The sequence below is a fragment of the Podarcis pityusensis genome (assembly GCF_964106645.2).
Source record: "Podarcis pityusensis genome assembly, chromosome: 1".
NCBI classification, from domain to species: Eukaryota; Metazoa; Chordata; class Lepidosauria; order Squamata; family Lacertidae; genus Podarcis; species Podarcis pityusensis.
In genome coordinates, this window is record NC_138028.1 from 125,372,279 (window position 1) to 125,391,415 (window position 19,137).

At 44.7% G+C, this 19,137-nt stretch overlaps 1 protein-coding gene across 5 annotated transcripts in view; it reads right to left on the reverse strand.

Moving 5' to 3' along the window:
• The window catches only part of MYO1B (myosin IB), a 158,769-nt gene that overhangs the window by 47,017 nt on the left and 92,615 nt on the right, over nucleotides 1–19,137 (reverse strand). For all 5 annotated transcript variants that reach the window (XM_081023491.1, XM_081023490.1, XM_081023493.1 and 2 more), the window contains one exon: nucleotides 15,732–15,795. In XM_081023491.1, the coding sequence (XP_080879617.1) occupies nucleotides 15,732–15,795 (64 nt within the window). The remainder of the gene's footprint in view (nucleotides 1–15,731; nucleotides 15,796–19,137) is intronic.

Genomic DNA, 19,137 nt, shown 5'->3' on the forward strand with positions numbered 1-19,137 from the left:
CTTATACACAGAAAAGTACGGTATGTTGGGACACTCTGAAACCATCGCTGCAGAGCACGCCCTACCTGCTGCCATCTCTTAAATATGAAATACAATAAAGTGTGGCCAGATAATCTAGCAATACATACACATTTTCCATCCATATTCAAACAAACGGATGAAAAGTCTCTCCAAGGCATACCTCTGGCCTTCTTCCATTACACAAATTAATCTGCTAAAGTATAGTTTGAATACAGCCTGCGTCAAACCAAGGACTTAAGCTAGATTACTTTGGAAACTCTTCAAGCTTATGTCTGGGTAGAATGAATAGGGGCAATAAAAGCCCCACTCTTGCAGTGACACTCAGTCATACGCAAACATATCTATCGTTTACTCCTTCACCTTGTCTCTCAAATGCAGATTTGCTATAAGCCTTTACCCTCAAAGGGTGTATTTGCATGCCAAATGCAACTTATCCCCATCGGGCTACTGCTGTGTTTTACGCTACATTAACATTCAGAACAAGAAGCCATACAATAAGGCCTATTAATATTTCAGCACATTACCAGCAGCGTTTTGTCTTCATGTCACCTGCTGCTATTAGAAAAGTAAATATACAGGGGCCTTTCCACAAAGGATGCTCAGAATGAAAGCACTGTTGTTCTGCGTTGCAGAACTGTGTAGAACATTTAGAAGGCAGTTTATGCTTCAAGAAAGAAATCTGTATAAATGAACGTATCTCTGGAGCTCGGAGCAAGGGTATCGTTCTCCCCCTTTAAACCCAAGAATGTGCTAATGAAGTCAAGCACTAATATTTGGAGAATGCAATTTGTTATTGAAGAGTATGTTGTTGTCGTTTAGTCGTTTAGTCGTGTCTGACTCTTTGTGACCCCATGGACCAGAGCACGCCAGCCACTCCTGTCTTCCATTGCCTCCCGCAGTTTGGTCAAACTCATGCTGGTAGCTTCAAGAACACTGTCCAACCATCTCGTCCTCTGTCGTCCCCTTCTCCTTGTGCCCTCCATCTTTCCCAACATCAGGGTCCTTTCCAGGGAGTCTTCTCTTCTCATGAGGTGGCCAAGGTATTGGAGTCTCAGCTTCATGATCTGTCCTTCCAGTGAGCATGCAGGGCTGATTTCCTTCAGAATGGATAGGTTTGCTCTTCTTGCAGTCCATGGGACTCTCAAGAGTCTCCTCCAGCACCATAATTCAAAAGCATCAATTCTTCGGCGATCAGCCTTCTTTATGGTCCAGCTCTCACTTCCATACATCACTACTGGGAAAACCATAGCTGCCACTGGGGAAAAAACCACTACTGGGAAAACCATTGAAGAGTATAGTGTGCAACATTTCATAGAATCATAAAATCATAGAGTTGGAAGAGACCACAAGGGCCATCGAGTCCAACCCCCTGCCAAGCAGGAAACACCATCATTTACATGATCTTTGGTTTGATATGGAAAACTCTGATCCTAATCCTTTGCTGCCTTGCAGGATATCATTGGGAGAAGAAAAGGCTAAAGAGTAAACCCAGAGTGGAGGTCCTAAGACGGTTGGATGGTGCCCTGTACGCCTCCTTGCGGAAACTCCTGCAGCCAAGCTGGTGCCAAACGTATTGCTCTACTTTCCTTTGGACCACATCAGTGAGGCTGGGAGGAGGGTCCTGTTGTCTGGGCAGCCCAGGACCTCCATACACGCTTGTGTCCTGAAGAGGTCATGCGGGAGGCAGTCATTGTAAGTTACCAGTCTCTGCAACTACAGAAGGTATGGTGATTCTCCACTGGTTTGACCTCACCACTGGAGGTTCACTATCATTATCTCTCGAGACAGACAGATGCCAACAATAGGTTTGATATGACCATGATAGTTGAAGCAACAACAATGAACTATGTGTTCTTTGGAATCAATACGACCATAATTAACAAGAATGAATGATTTACACACCCAGTAAAGTCAAGTGATTATCTTTCAAAGGGCTGCCATATTCCCAAAAGTGAAAATCTGGACAGAGCTGTTGAGCTCCTTCCTTCCTTCCTTCCTTCCGTCCTTCCTTTCTCCCTTTCTTTCTTTCTGAGCTTTTTTCCCCCCTCCCAAAAACAAAATTGGTTTGGGGCCTTTTCTTTGATTTTTTAAGATTAAAAAAATTAACCCAACTTGCCATACGCCTGGGTTTCACCGGACATTCTGCTGATTTGTCAAAAATCTGCCCAGACGCCATTTTTCATGGCGATTCCCGGATGTTGCCAGGAAAACCCGAACATTTAGCAGCCCTTTCTTTCAACAAGCCAAGTTTTAAGAACTGGACAAATTCATATTTCAAACTAGGTAATCATGAACTAAAGCAACAAACCCCACACGCCCATTCTCTACACAGGAGTACTTGTTTGCTTGCTGAGTCCAGAGACTGAAGATATCCATTGCGCAATAGCTGTGCCTGCTATCCAAAAGGAGCGCACAAGGTGCATGTCAAGTTTGGGTCAACGTCTTAGTTAAGCCTCTTCATGTATCATAGCACTCTGTTGTGGTTTAATAGCTTATAGCCTGTAGACCCAAAGTTGGGATGTTGCACTGACTTCATTCATAAAACTTTTAAAACCTCCAGTCATGATAATGTGTCAAGTTCTGTGTCTGGGGAGGAGAGCCAGGATAGTACCTGAGCTGAGAAGTCTGTGCTCTCTCTCTCTCTGAAAAGTGTACCAAATACACTGTTCATTTTGGCTCGGATCATCTATCAAAGCAGGCTCCTTTTACATATAGCCACATACTTTTTTTTTACATATACGGTAATCACATACTTTGTCATGTGACAAAGTTCCCCTTTACTCACACACATGCAACAAATTTCTCGTAATCGTCACTTGATGTGGCTGCAGTGTAACAGAGAAAACCACCAACACATGGATCAGGTCACTTGAAGGTGTCTTGCCATTCAAATGATCACATCACTAAATAAATAATAATAATAATAATAATAATAATAATAATAATAATAATAATAATTATTATTATTATTATTATTATTTATTATTTATACCCCGCCCATCTGGCTGAGTTTCCCCAGCCACTCTGGGCGGTTCCCAATCAAGTGTTAAAAACAGTACAGCATTAAATATTAAAAACTTCCCTGAACAGGGCTGCCTTCAGATGTCTTTTAAAGATAGGATAGCTGCTTATTTCCTTCACATCTGAAGGGAGGGTGTTCCACAGGGTGGAAGCCAGGGAGGGAATGGGGAGAATTCATGGGGTTGTCTTCATCCAAGTAGTTATGGTACTCACACATATACTATAGACAAACACCAGGGCACCATGGGTAACCGGGACCAACAGAGTATTATGTATGCTCAAAGCGTACGAAGGACAAAGAACCCAAGAACTGGGTTTTATTTCAGTTTACTCTTGTGCTTTAAGATTTAGATGTCTGCTGGTCCCCTTTGCACTCCAATTCTGCACAGATTTCTGTACGGTTAACCTCAATAGGTATTAAAACAACTCGGAACACATATCCACATGCCCTGACATGCCTGAAAGATTATACTGCAAAACACTGGGCAGGAATGATAAGAACTGTTGGTGCTCTTTATAATACTGCAATTTCACCAAAAGTATCTGGAAATGGACACAGCTGATGGAGGGGCAACGTGCTAAATGCAGCAGTGATTGGATTCCATAAGCCTGTGTTTCTGTTTTCATTTTTCCACTTTGATCTAGGTGCTAATAATAATAATAATAATAATAATTCCCCACCCATCTGGCTGGGATGCAACAAGGTTTTACTCAGAGTAAATCCAGGAAAATGAATGTCCCTAACTTAGTTTGTTCATTTCAATAGGTCTACTCAAAGTAAAGCTTAGTTGACGACAACCCATAGCCTTTATAGGTAAAGGTAAAGGGACCCCTGACCATTAAGTTCAGTCGCAGACGACTCTGGGTTTGTGGCGCCCATCTCGTTTTACTGGCCGAGGGAGCTGGCGTTTATCCGCAGACAGCTTCCGGGTCATGTGGCCAGCATGACTAAGCCGCTTCTGGCGAACCAGAGCAGTGCACGGAAATACTGTTTACCTTCCCGCCGGAACGGTACCTATTTATCTACTTGCACTTTGAGGTGCTTTCGAACTGCTAGGTTGGCAGAAGCAGGGTCTGAACAATGGGAGCTCACCCCGTTGCAGGGATTCGAACCGCTGACCTTCTGATTAGCAAGTCCTAGGCTCTGTGGTTTAACCCCACAGCGTCCCCATAGCGCCCCCACAGCCTTTATACCGTACAGTAAAGTGCCAACTTCATATCTGTCATTTTGGGTCATTTTGGGTCACATTGGCTCTTTCTGCTTTACCCCATTCTAGAAAATACTGTTAGAAACAAAAGTGCAAGGGTAAAAAATTATAATCAGAGATATTCTCCTTCACATATGCAATCCATGCTAGAGACCACAGCAAGAGAAGACATCTGCATACAGAGGTGACTGTTGCAAAGTAGACATCTGTAAAAAGATGCAACAGACATAGGCAAGCTGTTCTGCATCTAGGAATTTACTAGCTTTTCAGCCGCTCAATATACTGTTCCTCTTAAGTATTTTCTCTCCCGTTTCAGAATGACTACACACTAAAGGAATTCCGCGGTATCTCCTTGCTTTTGTCAAACACTTACGGACCTCATGTGCAAATCGTTCTAAAACCAGTGTAAGTGTACTTGTTCGAAGGGAGAGTTCAGCTGGTGAAAACACTGCAAACAAGGCCTGGCTGCAATTACTTACATGCCCCTAGAGAGATTTATATAAACAGTTTCCTGAAAACGTTCAGCTGATTCTGTTAGAAGTACCAGTCTCTCTCGGATTGTCTTTAGGAGGGAAGTTAAAGCAATTAACAATTTCCATAGAGGAACATTCACAGCACTGCCCTTACAGGATTTTTTTTTCTTTTCCAGAAAGTAGTTATAAGCAGGAAGCCAGATATTTACTATAACAGGCAACTACCATTCCCAGTCTTATTTGAAACAGAGCTTAGGTTATGCCCGTTTTGTAGATCCCAAGCGTGCAGCACAGCCTATAGATCCTTTAAAAAAACTGGTAAGGAATCTTCAAAAAACTCATTACAGTGGTACCTCGGGTTAAGAACTGAATTCGTTCTGGAGGTCCGTTCTTAACCTGAAACTGTTCTTAACCTGAAGTACCACTTTAGCTAATGGGGCCTCCTGCCGCCGCCGCCACTCAATTTCTGTTCTCATCCTAGAATCACAGAATCATAGAGTTGGAAGAGACCACAAGGGCCATCGAGTCCAACCCCCTGCCAAGCAGGAAACACCATCAGAGCACTCCTGACATATGGTTGTCAAGCCTCTGCTTAAAGACCTCCAAAGAAGGAGACTCCACCAAATTCCACTGTCGAACAGCTCTTACTGTCAGGAAGTTCTTCCTAATGTTTAGGTGGAATCTTCTTTCTTGTAGTTTGGCTCCATTGCTCCGTGTCCGCTTCTCTGGAGCAGCAGAAAACAACCTTTCTCCCTCCTCTATGTGACATCCTTTTATATATTTGAACATGGCTATCATATCACCCCTTAACCTCCTCTTCTCCAGGCTAAACATGCCCAGCTCCCTTAGCCGTTCCTCATAAGGCATCGTTTCCAGGCCTTTGACCATTTTGGTTGCCCTGCTCTGGACACGTTCCAGTTTGTCAGTGTCCTGAAGCAAAGTTCTTAACCCGAGGTACTATTTCTGGGTTAGCGGAGTCTGTAACCTGAAGCGTGTGTAACCTGAAGCGTCTGTAACGCAAGGTACCACTGTATACTGATGGTTATCAACTCTGCATTAAGAAACAAAGATTAAATATTTCAGACACATTTTCACCCAAAAAGAAAGTGCAAAAGGGGCACAGCAATATAGGAAATAAAGTGTGTTTGCGCACTGGCAGGCTAGCACATCAAGCTCCCCATTTGCCGTTCACCAATTACTTGCCGGACTTATCACAAAATACATCCTGCAGGGCTCAGGTAAATGCAAGCAGGTAGGTGGTAAGAAGAATGTGCATACTGGCAAATTTTGTATATTTATCTGCAAGGCTGCTAAGTGCTGGGCGTGGGATGTGGGGGGAGGGAGGATCACAAGAGGTGAAGTTACAAGGAACCTGGCAGGGGGCCTTCTCGGTAGTGGCACCCACCCTGTGGAACGCCCTCCCATCAGATGTCAAGGAGATAAATAACTATAAAACTTTTATAAGAAATCTGAAGGCAGCCCTATATAGGGAAGTTTTAAACATTTGATGTTTTATTACACTTTTATATTTGTTGGAAGGGGCAACCCAATCAGATAGGGCAGGGTACAGCTAATAAAATTATTACTATTAAATTATTGGTGCTAGTGGGAGGATACATCTCCTCAGAAGAAGGCACGGCTAACAGTTTGTTGTTGTTGTTGTTGTTTAGTCGTTTAGTCGTGTCCGACTCTTTGTGACCCCATGGACTAGAGCACGCCAGGTACTCCTGTCTTCCACTGCCTCCCGCAGTTTGGTCAGACTCATGCTGGTAGCCTCGAGAACACTGTCCAACCATCTCGTCCCCTTCTCCTTGTGCCCTCAATCTTTCCCAACATCAGGGTCTTTTCCAGGGAGTCTTCTCTCCTCATGAGGTGGCCAAAGTATTGGAGCCTCGGCTTCAGGATCTGTCCTTCCAGTGAGCACTCAGGGCTGACTTCCTTAAGAATGGAGAGGTTTGATCTTCTTGCAGTCCATGGGACTCTCAAGAGTCTCCTCCAGCACCATAATTCAAAAGCATCAATTCTTCGGCGATCAGCCTTCTTTATGGTCCAGCTCTCACTTCCATACATCACTACTAGGAAAACCATAGCTTTAACTATACAGACCTTTGTTGGCAAGGTGATGTCTCTGCTTTTTAAGATGCTGTCTAGGTTTGTCATTGCTTTTCTCCCAAGAAGCAGGCGTCTTTTAATTTTGTGGCTGCTGTCACCATCTGCAGTGATCATGGAGCCCAAGAAAGTAAAATCTCTCACTGCCTCCATTTCTTCCCCTTCTATTTGCCAGGAAGTGATGGGCCCAGTGGCCATGATCTTAGTTTTTTTGATGTTGAGCTTCAGACCATATTTTGCGCTCTCCTCTTTCACCCTCATAGAATCATAGAATCATAGAGTTGGAAGAGACCACAAGGGCCATCGAGTCCAACCCCCTGCCAAGCAGGAAACACCCTCATTAAGCTCAAGTCAAATATCAAATTGCTTGATGGTAAATGTACATCTAACAGAAAACATTTGTTTGAAACCCTGCAGGCAGTATAAGGTGCTGAAGGTTATTTAAGTTTCCTGTTGTCTCTTGGGCAGTAACTGCAGCCTGCCTATGATGTAAGACTTACTCATTTACTTCCTATATCTTACTATTTGTGCATTCTGCCACACATCCACCACCATCTGCTACACCCCAAATTTCCCCCTACCCTACAGAAGTATGGTACAGAGGATGAAGCTGCCATCATAGGGTGAAACTTCACTCCAGGATTTTTCTCTGTATAGGCTCACAGTAGTGATATGCCCAGCCACATGATAAAAAAAGCAGTGCTCAACACTAGGGCCATGTTTGCATGTCAGGATAAGCCATAGTTGCTGGCTTATCACTGGTCACCATGCAAAACCAGTGTGCTTGCACATGTGCCTGATGGCTCCTGGCTTGGCACGGACAAGAGAAACAAACTAGGAAGCTTATGTAACTTCTGAACCTTTTAAAAAACCAAGACAGTAAGAGAATTCAGGGACACACTATATAATGAACTTAAAAACATCTTTAAATGTTCATTTCAAAAAAATCCAATAGGAGCATTCCTATTAGGCATTATGCCTACTGAAATCCCCCCCCCAAAAAAATTAGAAGAATCTTCGTGTATGTGACAATGGCGGCTAGAATTTTAATAGCAAAAAAATGGAAAGGAGAAGTGCTACCCGCCAAATTTGACTGGCAGGTGAAGATGATAGAATATATAGAATTGGCCAAAATGACTGTAAGTTTCAGAGACGACTCAAAACAGAGATTAAATAAAGAATGGAATGTCTTTAGAGAGTATATAAAACGGTACTGTAAAAATCTAAATGCTTTGACGGGTCTGAACTGAATCTTGCAAGACAAGAGAGGAACATTAATTAATAAAGTATTTTTAAATATTTAGAAATATAAATGTGTGAAGTAGAAAATGAAGTTTAGATAGCACAAGGGGATGAATGGAAATCAAGAGAATATGTGATGTTTTTGGTGTTTTAGTTTGTTGTTATTGTTTTGTTTTGTTTGTTGTGTTTTGGTTTGGTTTGGTTTTGCTTTTGTAAAATGTATTGTATGTATTGTTCTAATAAAGTTAGATAGATAGATGATAGATAGATAGATAGATAGATAGATAGATAGATAGATAGAGATAGATAGATAGATAGATAGATAGATAGATAGATACGGGGGAAAAGAAAAAAGCCAAGACAACAAGCCATTGTTTAAGGCTGGCTAGTCTACATACAGAAACACCACCTCTTTTAAATGTGTACAATTGGTAAGCCATGCCACAAAAAAACACCTTTGGGATGCTTTTCTCATCTATTATACAACAGTTAACTTCTCCTTCTTTCATTTGCGTTACAAATTGAATTCACATTTGGGAAAGGAATGACTACATAACACAAGCAAGAAATAAATGTCAGTAGTATAATATATTCTAAATGGTCCAGGAACAGTTATTTTTAGTCACTTCCTCTTCTTCCATTGCACAGTAGGGACCATCCTGGCTAACCAGTCTTTCCCTCCCTTTTCTTTCCTTTTTTTGTGTGGCAAGCAACAGAGTTGAAAGCTAAATATAAACTTGCAGCCTGACAAGCCACACACTTCCTTCCAAGACATGTGTGTCATCCCAAAGTGCTACTGAGGGGAAAGGGGTGGGGTGGGGGGGTCTTGGACAGAGGAAATCTGCCCAGACAAGGATTACCGCCTCTTCACCAAAGCAGTAGCAAATTCAGAACTGGATGGGAGCAGGAAAAAACAGAGCAGTTTAGTTAACCGTTTAGAATGGTGCATACAAAGCTACTGAAACAAGCAGTTAATTGTTTAAAAGGTAACAGTAAAGGGACCCCTGACCATTAGGTCCAGTCGTGGCCGACTCTGGGGTTGCAGTGCTCATCTCGCTTTACTGGCCGTGGGAGCCGGCGTACAGCTTCCGGGTCATGTGGCCAGCATGACTAAGCCGCTTCTGGCGAACCAGAGCAGCACACGGAAACGCCGTTTACCTTCCCGCCGGAGCGGTACCTATTTATCTACTTGCATTTTGACGTGCTTTCGAACTGCTAGGTTGGCAGGAGCAGGGACTGAACAACGGGAGCTCACCCCGTCACGGGGATTTGAACTGCCAACCTTCAGATCGGCAAGTCCTAGGCTCTGTGGTTTAACCCACAGCGCCACCCGCGTCCCTGTTAGTTGTTTAAACGTACTTAAATCTGTTGAACCTAACTAAACTACAAAGGGACCCCGGGGATCTTCTAGCCCAGGGGTCGGGAAACTAAGGCCCGCGGGCTGGATCAGGCCCAATTGCCTTCAGGATCCAGCCTGCAGACTGTCCCTGGATCGGCGTGGGGATTCTGTTTGTTCGGGCTGCGCCATTTTTTTCCTGCACCATTCCATTTCCCCCCTCTCCCTCACACACACCGCGGCGGCACCTCCTCCCTCCCTCCTCCTGGCTTCCCCCCGCCCTGCCTAGAGGAGGAAGGGGGCTGGGCTGAGCGCCATTTTAAGCAGCCCCTCTCCGGAGGCAGCCCTTTTGCGCCACTCATCTTCCCATCGCACCCGCCGCCCTGGTGCTCCTGTGGGCCAGAGAGCGGAGCGGACGAGCTCGCTCTGTCTACCCACGAGAAGCAGCAGCAGGGGTGGTGGTGGTGGCAGCGGCAGCCCCAGGGAAGGTAAGCGCTGGGGCTGGGGCTGGTCCTGGGGGCTGAGGAGGAGAACTACTTGCCCCCTTCTCCTCTTCTTCCAGCTCCACCCCCCCGGTGCCGCTTCTCTGGCCCGCCACAAGGTCTGAGGGACAGTGGTCCGGCCCGTGGCTAAAAAAAATTCGCCGACCCCTGTTCTGGTCCAATCCCCTGGAATGCAGGAATATACACCTGTCCCATATGGGGATTGAACTTACAATCTTGGTATTATGAGCACCACGCTCTAACCAACCGAGCTATCCGGGCTGGGTTGGAACACAGGTTAACAAAAAGAACAAGCAACTACATGAAGGTTGGAATCTAAAAGCATGGTGCAGAGAGCATTTTGTGTATGCACCAGAAACACACACACACACACACACACACACACACACACACAGAGTTAAGGCACTACAGAAAAAGGTTTGAAAACCTCTTCACAAGTCTTTTACTCTTGGACAAATATTATTTGGACTGTTCTAGCAGGCAAGAAGAAGTTAAGCCTGAGACAGACTTCTCCCATCCCAGAATAGCAAGCCGAAAAAAGAACATCTGGGGGGCACCTGGTCCGGAATGCCAACAAAATTATCCCGCTTATTTCACTGAGGAGCACATCCTGCATTAAGCAACGGCCTGCCTACAACCCAGATGCCATGCAGGCAAGGTGGCCGAGAGGTAAAAAGCAGCAAAACTGTGCAGCACCCATGAGGAATGGCATCATAATTCATTTCCTTTAAAAAGTTCAGTTTGGGATATTTCTCAAGATCCACCCTGGGCCAGCAAGGACAAGCAGATGGATGTGATAGCAATTTAACAGTGAAACACTCAGTTACATTGAAGTTTCACTGGATAGGCTCAGTCGGGGGAGCATGAGTCTCTTAATCTCAGGGTTGTGGGTTCGAGTCCCACGCCAGGCAAAAGATTCATAATAATAATAATAATAATAATAATAATAATAATAATTTATTATTTATACCCTGCCCATCTGGCTGGGCTTCCCCAGCCACTCTGGGCGGCTTCCAAAAAAATATTAAAATACTATAATACATCAAACATTAAAAGCTTTCCTAAACAGGGCTGCCTTCAGATGTCTTCTAAAAGTCTGGTAGTTGTTGTTCTCTTTGACATCTGGTGGGAGGGCGTTCCACAGGGAGGGCGCCACTACCGAGAAGGCCCTCTGCCTGGTTCCCTGTAACTTGGCTTCTCACAGTGAGGGAACCACCAGGAGGCCCTCGGTGCTGGACCTCAGTGTCCGGGTAGAACTATGGGGGTGGAGATGCTCCTTCAGATATACTGGACCAAAGCCGTTTAGGGCTTTAAAGGTCAGCACCAACACTTTGAATTGTGCTCAGAAACGTACTGGGAGCCAATGTAGGTCTTTCAAGACTGGTGATATGTGGTCTCTGTGGCCGCTCCCAGTCACCAGTCTAGCTGCCGCATTCTGGATTAGTTGTAGTTTCAGGGTCACCTTCAAAGGTAGCCCCATGTAGAGTGCATTGCAGTAGTCCAAGCAGGAGATAACCAGAGCATGCACCACTCTGGTGAGGCAGTCCACAGGCAGGTACCAGGTGGAGCTGGTAAACAGCTGCCCTGGACACAGATTTGACCTGTGCCTCCATGGATAGCTGTGAGTCCAAAATGACTCCCAGGCTGCACACCTGGTCCTTCAGGGGCACAGTTACCCCATTCAGGACCAGGGAATCCTCCACATCTGTCCGCCTCCTGTCCCCTAAAAACATGCATTGCAGGGGGTTGGACTATATTGTATGATCAACTCCTAATGTTCAAGTGATAGACAACACATTTCCTTATTAACTAGCTAAGTATTTTCACTGGCACCCTGTCCCTCCTTTAAACGCTCCTCTGTTTCCGCCTCTTGAACTTGCAGCTCTAAACGTCAGCTCCTTTTGCTCTTGCTGATCTATCTCCTGCTTTCGTCACCCTCCTTCTGCCTCTGCCAGCCTCATGGGTGGCACAGAACCCCACAAATCACTGGCCCTTTCCCTGGGATCTTTCTCCTCTCTTTCCCCCTCTTCTGCCTGCAAATCCTCCTTCTCCTCAGGCTCCTGCCAGCTCCTGACACAACGCAGGTCGCTTAGTGGGTTAAGAGTGCTTCCACCATCTATTCCTTTTGGAACAGCCAAAGGATAGGAAATTGTTATGTACTGAAGTTCTCACCCTGGGCCAGCAGGGGGATACTGTAGATAGTTTTCACTCAGGTCCACATATGCAAATAAGGGATTGAAAGTGACGTTCAGTGATTGGCTAGTTACAGAAAATGGTTACTGTTGCGTTCTAGTGGATCTCTATATAAGCAGGCTGGCTGAACCCTTCAGTTCAGTTCTGTTCTGGCCTGTGAATAAACAAGAGGTGTTTGAAGAATCACTGTGTCGTCTGATATGTTCACCCACAACTTAACAGAAATGATTTGAAGCCTTCAGCAAAAAAGCAGAGCAGAAGTAAGGGGACACAGTCATGCTTCACAGGCCCAGAAAACTGCATCGGAAACTCATATACGATGTGCTAAGAACTTAAAACAAGAGGCCTGCATTTTCAAAAAGCGACTAGGGGAAGTATGGTAATCCAACAACAAAATAGGAGCCAAAAATTAATACCATAATATCTAACCATGAAAACAAAATAAAAAAATTCCTTCCAGTAGCACCTTAGAGACCAACTAAGTTTGTTATTGGTATGAACTTTTGTGTGCATGCACACTTCTTCAGATACACACCATTAAAAAACCATTAAAAAGCAGAATTCCTTCACAAAACAATATGAAACATTTCCAAGTGTACTGCTTTTGTATCTCGCATATTCACATAATTAAAAGGCCAGCATCAAGGGACCTGGTGGATAAAAACGGAGATTTCAGTTACTTGACACATTTTCTCCATTATAAAAGAAGCGAGGGTGGGGGAGTTTCTTTTCTAGCCAAATAAAAACCAACAGTCCTTGTTTGTATTATCGTGTTTCTGGAGGAGGAACAGATTTGGTACTTAATTATAGCCTTGCCCTGCCATTTGGGTTGCAAATATACCCATATTGATGAAAAGCTTTCCAAATAGCCATTACTGTACGTCGTTCCATAGTTATTTCCTAGTCTATCATTATGGTGCTGAAAGGTACGGCACAAACTCAGGGATCCTGCTCAGATGGTCAGTGGCAGAGTTCTGTACCTCCCTTAGCCCTCTTCTGAAAAGAATCTGAAAAGGACAAAGCATAACTTTGCAGTGCCACAATGACTCACTTATCTGAGGTGGGTGGGACTCCAGGATAACTTGTCTGAGGCTGCCCCAAGGCTTCTCATTGCACTAAACCAGGCATAGGCAAATTCAGCCCTCCAGATGTTTTGGGACTACAACTCCCATGATCCCTAGCTAACAGGACCAGTGGTCAGGGATGAAGGGAATTGTAGTCCCAAAACATCTGGAGGGCCAAGTTTGCCTATGCCTGCACTAAACAAATTGTAATTTGAAAACATTAACTGTGTGTATTACATTTTTTTATCATGGTTCTTCCATCATGAACTCAAAGTGGTATAGATGGGAGTTCCCATGTCGTCTCCAAGCCCTGAAAGACCCAGACCTGATAAACCACAGCATGTTTGCTGAATTGCTCTTTGATTGTGCCTTCAAGGATTTAAAATATTTCAAAGCACTCTTTCTCTCTATATATAAATATTGTTGTTGTTGTTGTTTAGTCGTTTAGTCGTGTCCGACTCTTCGTGACCCCATGGACCGGAGCACACCAGGCACTTCTGTCCTCCACTGCCTCCCGCAGTTTGGTCAAACTCATGTTTGTAGCTTCGATAACACTGTCCAACCATCTCGTTCTCTGTCGTCCCCTTCTCCTTGTGCCCTCCATCTTTCCCAACATCAGGGTGGCCAAAGTATTGGAGTCTCAGCTTCATGATCTGTCCTTCCAGTGAGCACTCAGGGCTGATTTCCTTAAGAATGGAGAGCATTGATCTTCTTGCAGTCCATGGGACTCTCAAGAGTCTCCTCCAGCACCAGAATTCAAAAGCATCAATTCTTCGGTGATCAGCCTTCTTTATGGTCCAGCTTTCACTTCCATACATCACTACTGGGAAAACCATAGCTTTTACTATACGGACCTTTTTTGGCAAGGTGATGTCTCTACTTTTTAAGATGCATATATAAATATATGGTTGTGCAATTGTCAGATTTGTTAATTGTCAGCATTCACTACAGCAGTTGAAACCCATTAGCACAACGCCATCCCCTGGTGCAAGATGTGAAAATTGCTCATTCTGCAAGCGCCCTAAATCCTTGCAATCTCATCCCAACAATAAGCCATGGTTTCAATGGGCTGGAAATTACTAAATGCAAGACTTGTTCAGTTTGTTAAACCACGTTTTTGCATTACGTCTGGACAAGGATGTTGTTTTCGACTCCTGGATTGCAAACCAAAGTCAAGCCTTGGTTCACAAACCTGGTTTGAAGTTACAAACCACAGAGCTTAACGAATGGTACAGATTCAAAGGAAAATTGTGGCTTAATATACCCCAGAAGTATTACACTAAAGAGAGAAGGGGAAGGAAGAAAAGCAGGCATGGATACAACACTAATCCTCAGCCAGATATCCCAAAACAGTTAATTCTAAAATAAAAACAAAATTAAAAATTAAAATCTGCTGCCTCGGCTGGGAGCAACTTTTAAATCAATTCATCTAAATGATTAGTTGACTAAATGTTGCAAACCACCCCACCCCCATTCACCCGCTCAAAGATGCTATTTTAGACTGGAGTAGATTAACAAGGGAATTGCAGTCCTTTGATTTCAAGTTTCATGCACTGAAAAGGAACCTCCAACGAGACTGACATTTTTAGATCAAAGGGTACAGTTTTAACTATTTGCCTGGAGGCTAGTGTGACGGGAGATGGGATGACAGCACTTTCTTTAAGCAAGAGCTTTTACCAGCGATAAATGTATAGGGAGAGGAAGATTTGCTACTGAGTGAACGCTGGTGAAGTCCAACTTTTACTGGTGGCTTCATGCTTTACTGAAACAACTCAGGAACAATAAGAGTTTGATTAAAAGCTGGTTCCTTCTCGGTTCCACAGAATGGAAGCTATGTGACTGGCTTTTGAAGAGCAGGCGTGCAATAGGTTAAGGAGGGCTGTAATTTGATGAACAAACAAATAGCAGCGTTTGGAGGCTTAGGCTATTGTTCTTCAAGTAAGGCTGGCTAAAGCAAAAATAAAAAAGCATGCATATAACGTATCTGGCTGGGTGAATTACCATGTCATAATGTCGAGTCGAAAGAAAATTCCACGAAGGGAAGCTCAGCTTAATGAGAGAGCCGGGTAACAATGCATCAAAGAGCAGTTGTGTTCTCCAGCGCTTTTGCTTAGTTGGGGACAATGTGAATCTGATAGGTTGCGCTCAGTGCTACATACAATTCATTCTGTGATACAGAGAGATCTTTCACAAGCACACACCCTTTATGCGCGGCAGCTGCATAACCTCAGGTCTCCATACGTTTCCCCTGAAAGGATCTGGGAAAGGATCTTTTTGAAGAAATGACAGGCAGGGTAAGGAGTCAGGGTCACTTAGATGCACCTACCCAAGCCATCTGCTTACACTGGTGGTGTGGAGGGTGGGGCTTTATGGGAACACATGTAACATGTAGTTTGGCAAAAGGATCTGAATGTTTAAATAAGACAGGCCAGTTCTCCATATATATTTTTTTTGCAAACTACAGATTTGAGGAATTATGTCCGTCAAATGCTCAATCTAAATTACACTTCCTTTCATGTGGCATAATGAAAATACTCACAGAAATCTATGCCAGTACTTACAATTGCTTATAACTCCTCCAAGCGGATCACCCTTGAAATCAAATTCGATGTCCATGTACTTTCCCTGCAAAGAGAACAGATTGGGGGAGGAAACTTGCATGAAACAAAAGAGGTAGCCTGACATTTTCAAGCCGTCCTTGGAGTTAAATGTCGTACGAGAAATTCCATTGTCCTGAAGTGTGTATATTTAAGTGTAAATGACTTCTAATCATCTTAAGATTAAGATCTCCTGAGCTGCACTATAACTGGGTCAAACCAAATAATGAATGCTAATTTATTTTTAACCAAGCAAAGGAAAGATCTGGCAGCTCATAAGAGCCAAGCTATTAAATTAATTTTTGCTTGCAGGCCAGATCACCACTATATCAACTCGGCAAGAAATTTTTAACAACTGCAACAACAACAACAACCATAAAGTTAATATCTGGACATTTACTGAAGGCACTTCAACTCCCTGTGACATTTACTGGTGCAAGTCAGTTTCCCCAGTATTTTCCTCTGGGCCTATTATCTTAAGATTTACCGGGAAATCTCACCATTTGCAAGTTCCTGACATTTCTTGCCTGCCTCTCACACACAGCTGACTAGAAATAAGGGCAATTACTGATGTTGCAAGGTCAGATGAGAGTCTTTTGGAAATTTGGCCAAGTAAAGAACTTTGAAGAGGATGAAAGAACAATGCATCTGAAAGAAGCATTTTAAAATGGACAGGCTACTGAAAAGTTTTCAAAATCCTGACTCTGCATGGGTGTACAGTTGGCCAGTTAGAAGTCCCATCATATCTAGCATAGCAACTGGCTACTGAGCTCCAAGGCAGGAGGAACAGTTTATACCAGGCATCCCCAACCTTCGGCCCTCCAGATGTTTTGGTCCTGTTAGCTAGGGATCATGGGAGTTGTAGGCCAAAACATCTGGAGGGCTGCTGGTTGGGGATGCCTGGTTTATACAGACCAGAACATCCACATTACATCAATGCACAGCCATTGGGAGGAGCTACGGTGGCAATGCTAACTTTTTGTCCTCCTTTATTAAATAGAGTGGTACCTTAGGTTAAGTACTTAATTCGTTCCGGAGGTCCGTTCTTAACCTGAAACTGTTCTTAACCTGAAGCATCCCTTTAGCTAATGGGGCCTCCCGCGGCCGCCGCGCCGCCGGAGCCCGATTTCTGTTCTTATCCTGAAGCAAAGTTCTTAACCTGAAGCACTATTTCTGGGTTAGCAGAGTCTTTAACCTGAAGCATATGTAACCTGAAGCGTATGTAACCCGAGGTACCACTGTATTGGGGGGTGGGGCTAGGATTCCTCTCTACACCAGCTATAGGAAACCGTGTGCCCTTGAAATGCTGTAAGACTCCGACTCCCATCAACCCCAGCCAGTATGGACGATGGTCAGGGATAATGGGAGTTGTAGTCCAACAACATCCATTGAGCCAAGAGTTCTCCACCCCTATTGCCAGGGAATGGGGAAACTCCAGCCCACAAACCTAAGTAGGCTCACCAGGTTTGTGAGCCTGACCCGTGAGACTGTTTCCACCAAGCCACACTCACCTGCTGTATGCCATGGTTTGTTTGCCTGCCCTACCCCAGAGACTCCAAACTATAGAGTCTTGAGGCAAGAGCAGGGCTGGAAGGAAAACACTCCCAAGGCTATGTGGCTCGCCCTGGCACTTTGCTCCCAACTCTGGCCGGCAACAGGTTCCTTTCTTCATCCCACTCTTTCACTACAACCCCTCCTTCCCAGACTAGACAACTTTGCTCCACGGCAGCTACTGAGGAGGGGGACATTTAAAGCATTTAAAGCCCCTGCAGCTCAGCTCTCCCTACTAACATCTGAAATAGAATGAGTAAGAAAGCGGTGGAGTTAAATGAATTGTGCACAGTGGTACCTGGGTTAAGTACTTAATTCGTTCCGGAGGTCCGTTCTTAACCTGAAACTGTTCTTAACCTGAAGCACCACGTTAGCTAATGGGGGCCTCCTGCTGTCGCTGCGCTGCCGGAGCACAATTTCTGTTCTCATCCTGAAGCAAAGTTCTTAACCCGAGGTACTATTTCTGGGTTAGCGGAGTCTGTAACCTGAAGCGTATGTAACCCGAGGTACCACTGTACAAGGGTCCCCCAATTTAACAAGGTAAATTGGAGTAACAGCTACAGTCATACCTCGGGATAAATACGCTTCAGGTTGAGTGCTTTCGGGTTGCGCTTCGCGGCGGCCCGGAAGTAACGGAGCGTGTTATTTCCGGGTTTCGCCGCTCGCGCATGCGCAGGTGGTCAAAATGACATCATGCGCATAAGTGGCGAAACGTGACCCGCGCACGTGCAGACGCGCTGTCGCGTCCTACGTTCTGTTTGGGATGCAAACGGGGCTCCGGAATGGATCCCGTTCGCATCCCGAGGTACCACTGTATTTATAATGTGGATATATAGAGAGAGGGGGGTAGATTTACATGGCAGTTAATGAAAAATAATAATAAGAGAGCATTCACATAGGTAAAACTGGCAATGTAAAAAAAAGTTCAAATTCTTAAAGGTGTAGAAATTCAGTGAGCTTTTATTTAACAGTCAGTGCTCCCATAAGAAAAGTTGTTTGCCAGCAATTTGCAAGTCATAGCTGCAAAGTAATTAGCGCCTCCAGTGCTAAACATCGGATCTGCAATGCACTTGGTGCCCTGGACTCGCAGGGCTAGTTTTCACACAATAATCGCTGATCCTGGCAACCTGGTGTTTCCTCATGCATATGCTTTTGGGTCATGACCCTGCCTGACCCATAGTAGGGACTCGGAGACCTTGCTTCTCAAAGTCTCCCTTTTCTGACCTGAAAACCACACAAGCTAAGAGGACAGATCAATCAGCAGCAGAAACGGTCCAGCATGGCTCACAAACACCATTTGTACACACAGAACCCCTCTCTCTGGGATAGCTCAGTTGGTAGAGCATGCGCCTTAATCTCCAGGTGGTGGGTTTCAGCCCCACGTTGGGCAAAAGATTCCTGCATTGCAGGGGGTTCGACTAGATGATCCTAGTGGTCCCTTCCAACTCTACAATTCTATGATTCCCTGACTGAGGATGAATCACAGAGTGCCCAATTCATGGCATCCCTTGACTCTCGACAGTTGACATCCCTTTCAAACTGCTAGGTTGGCAGAAGCTGGGACAGAGCAATGGGAGCTCACCCCGTCACGGGGATTCGATATGCTGACCTTCCAATCGGCAAGCCCAAGAGGCTCAGTGGTTTAGACCACAGCACCACCCGCATTTCGTATACTACACAGACTCTCAAAAGTTATGGAATAATGCTTCTCTCCCCATAACCCAGGGGTCCCCAAACTAAGGCCTGCGGGCCGGATAAGGCCCGAGGGGGTACTGTATTTTTTGCTCTATAAGATTCACTTTTTCCCTCCTAAAAAGTA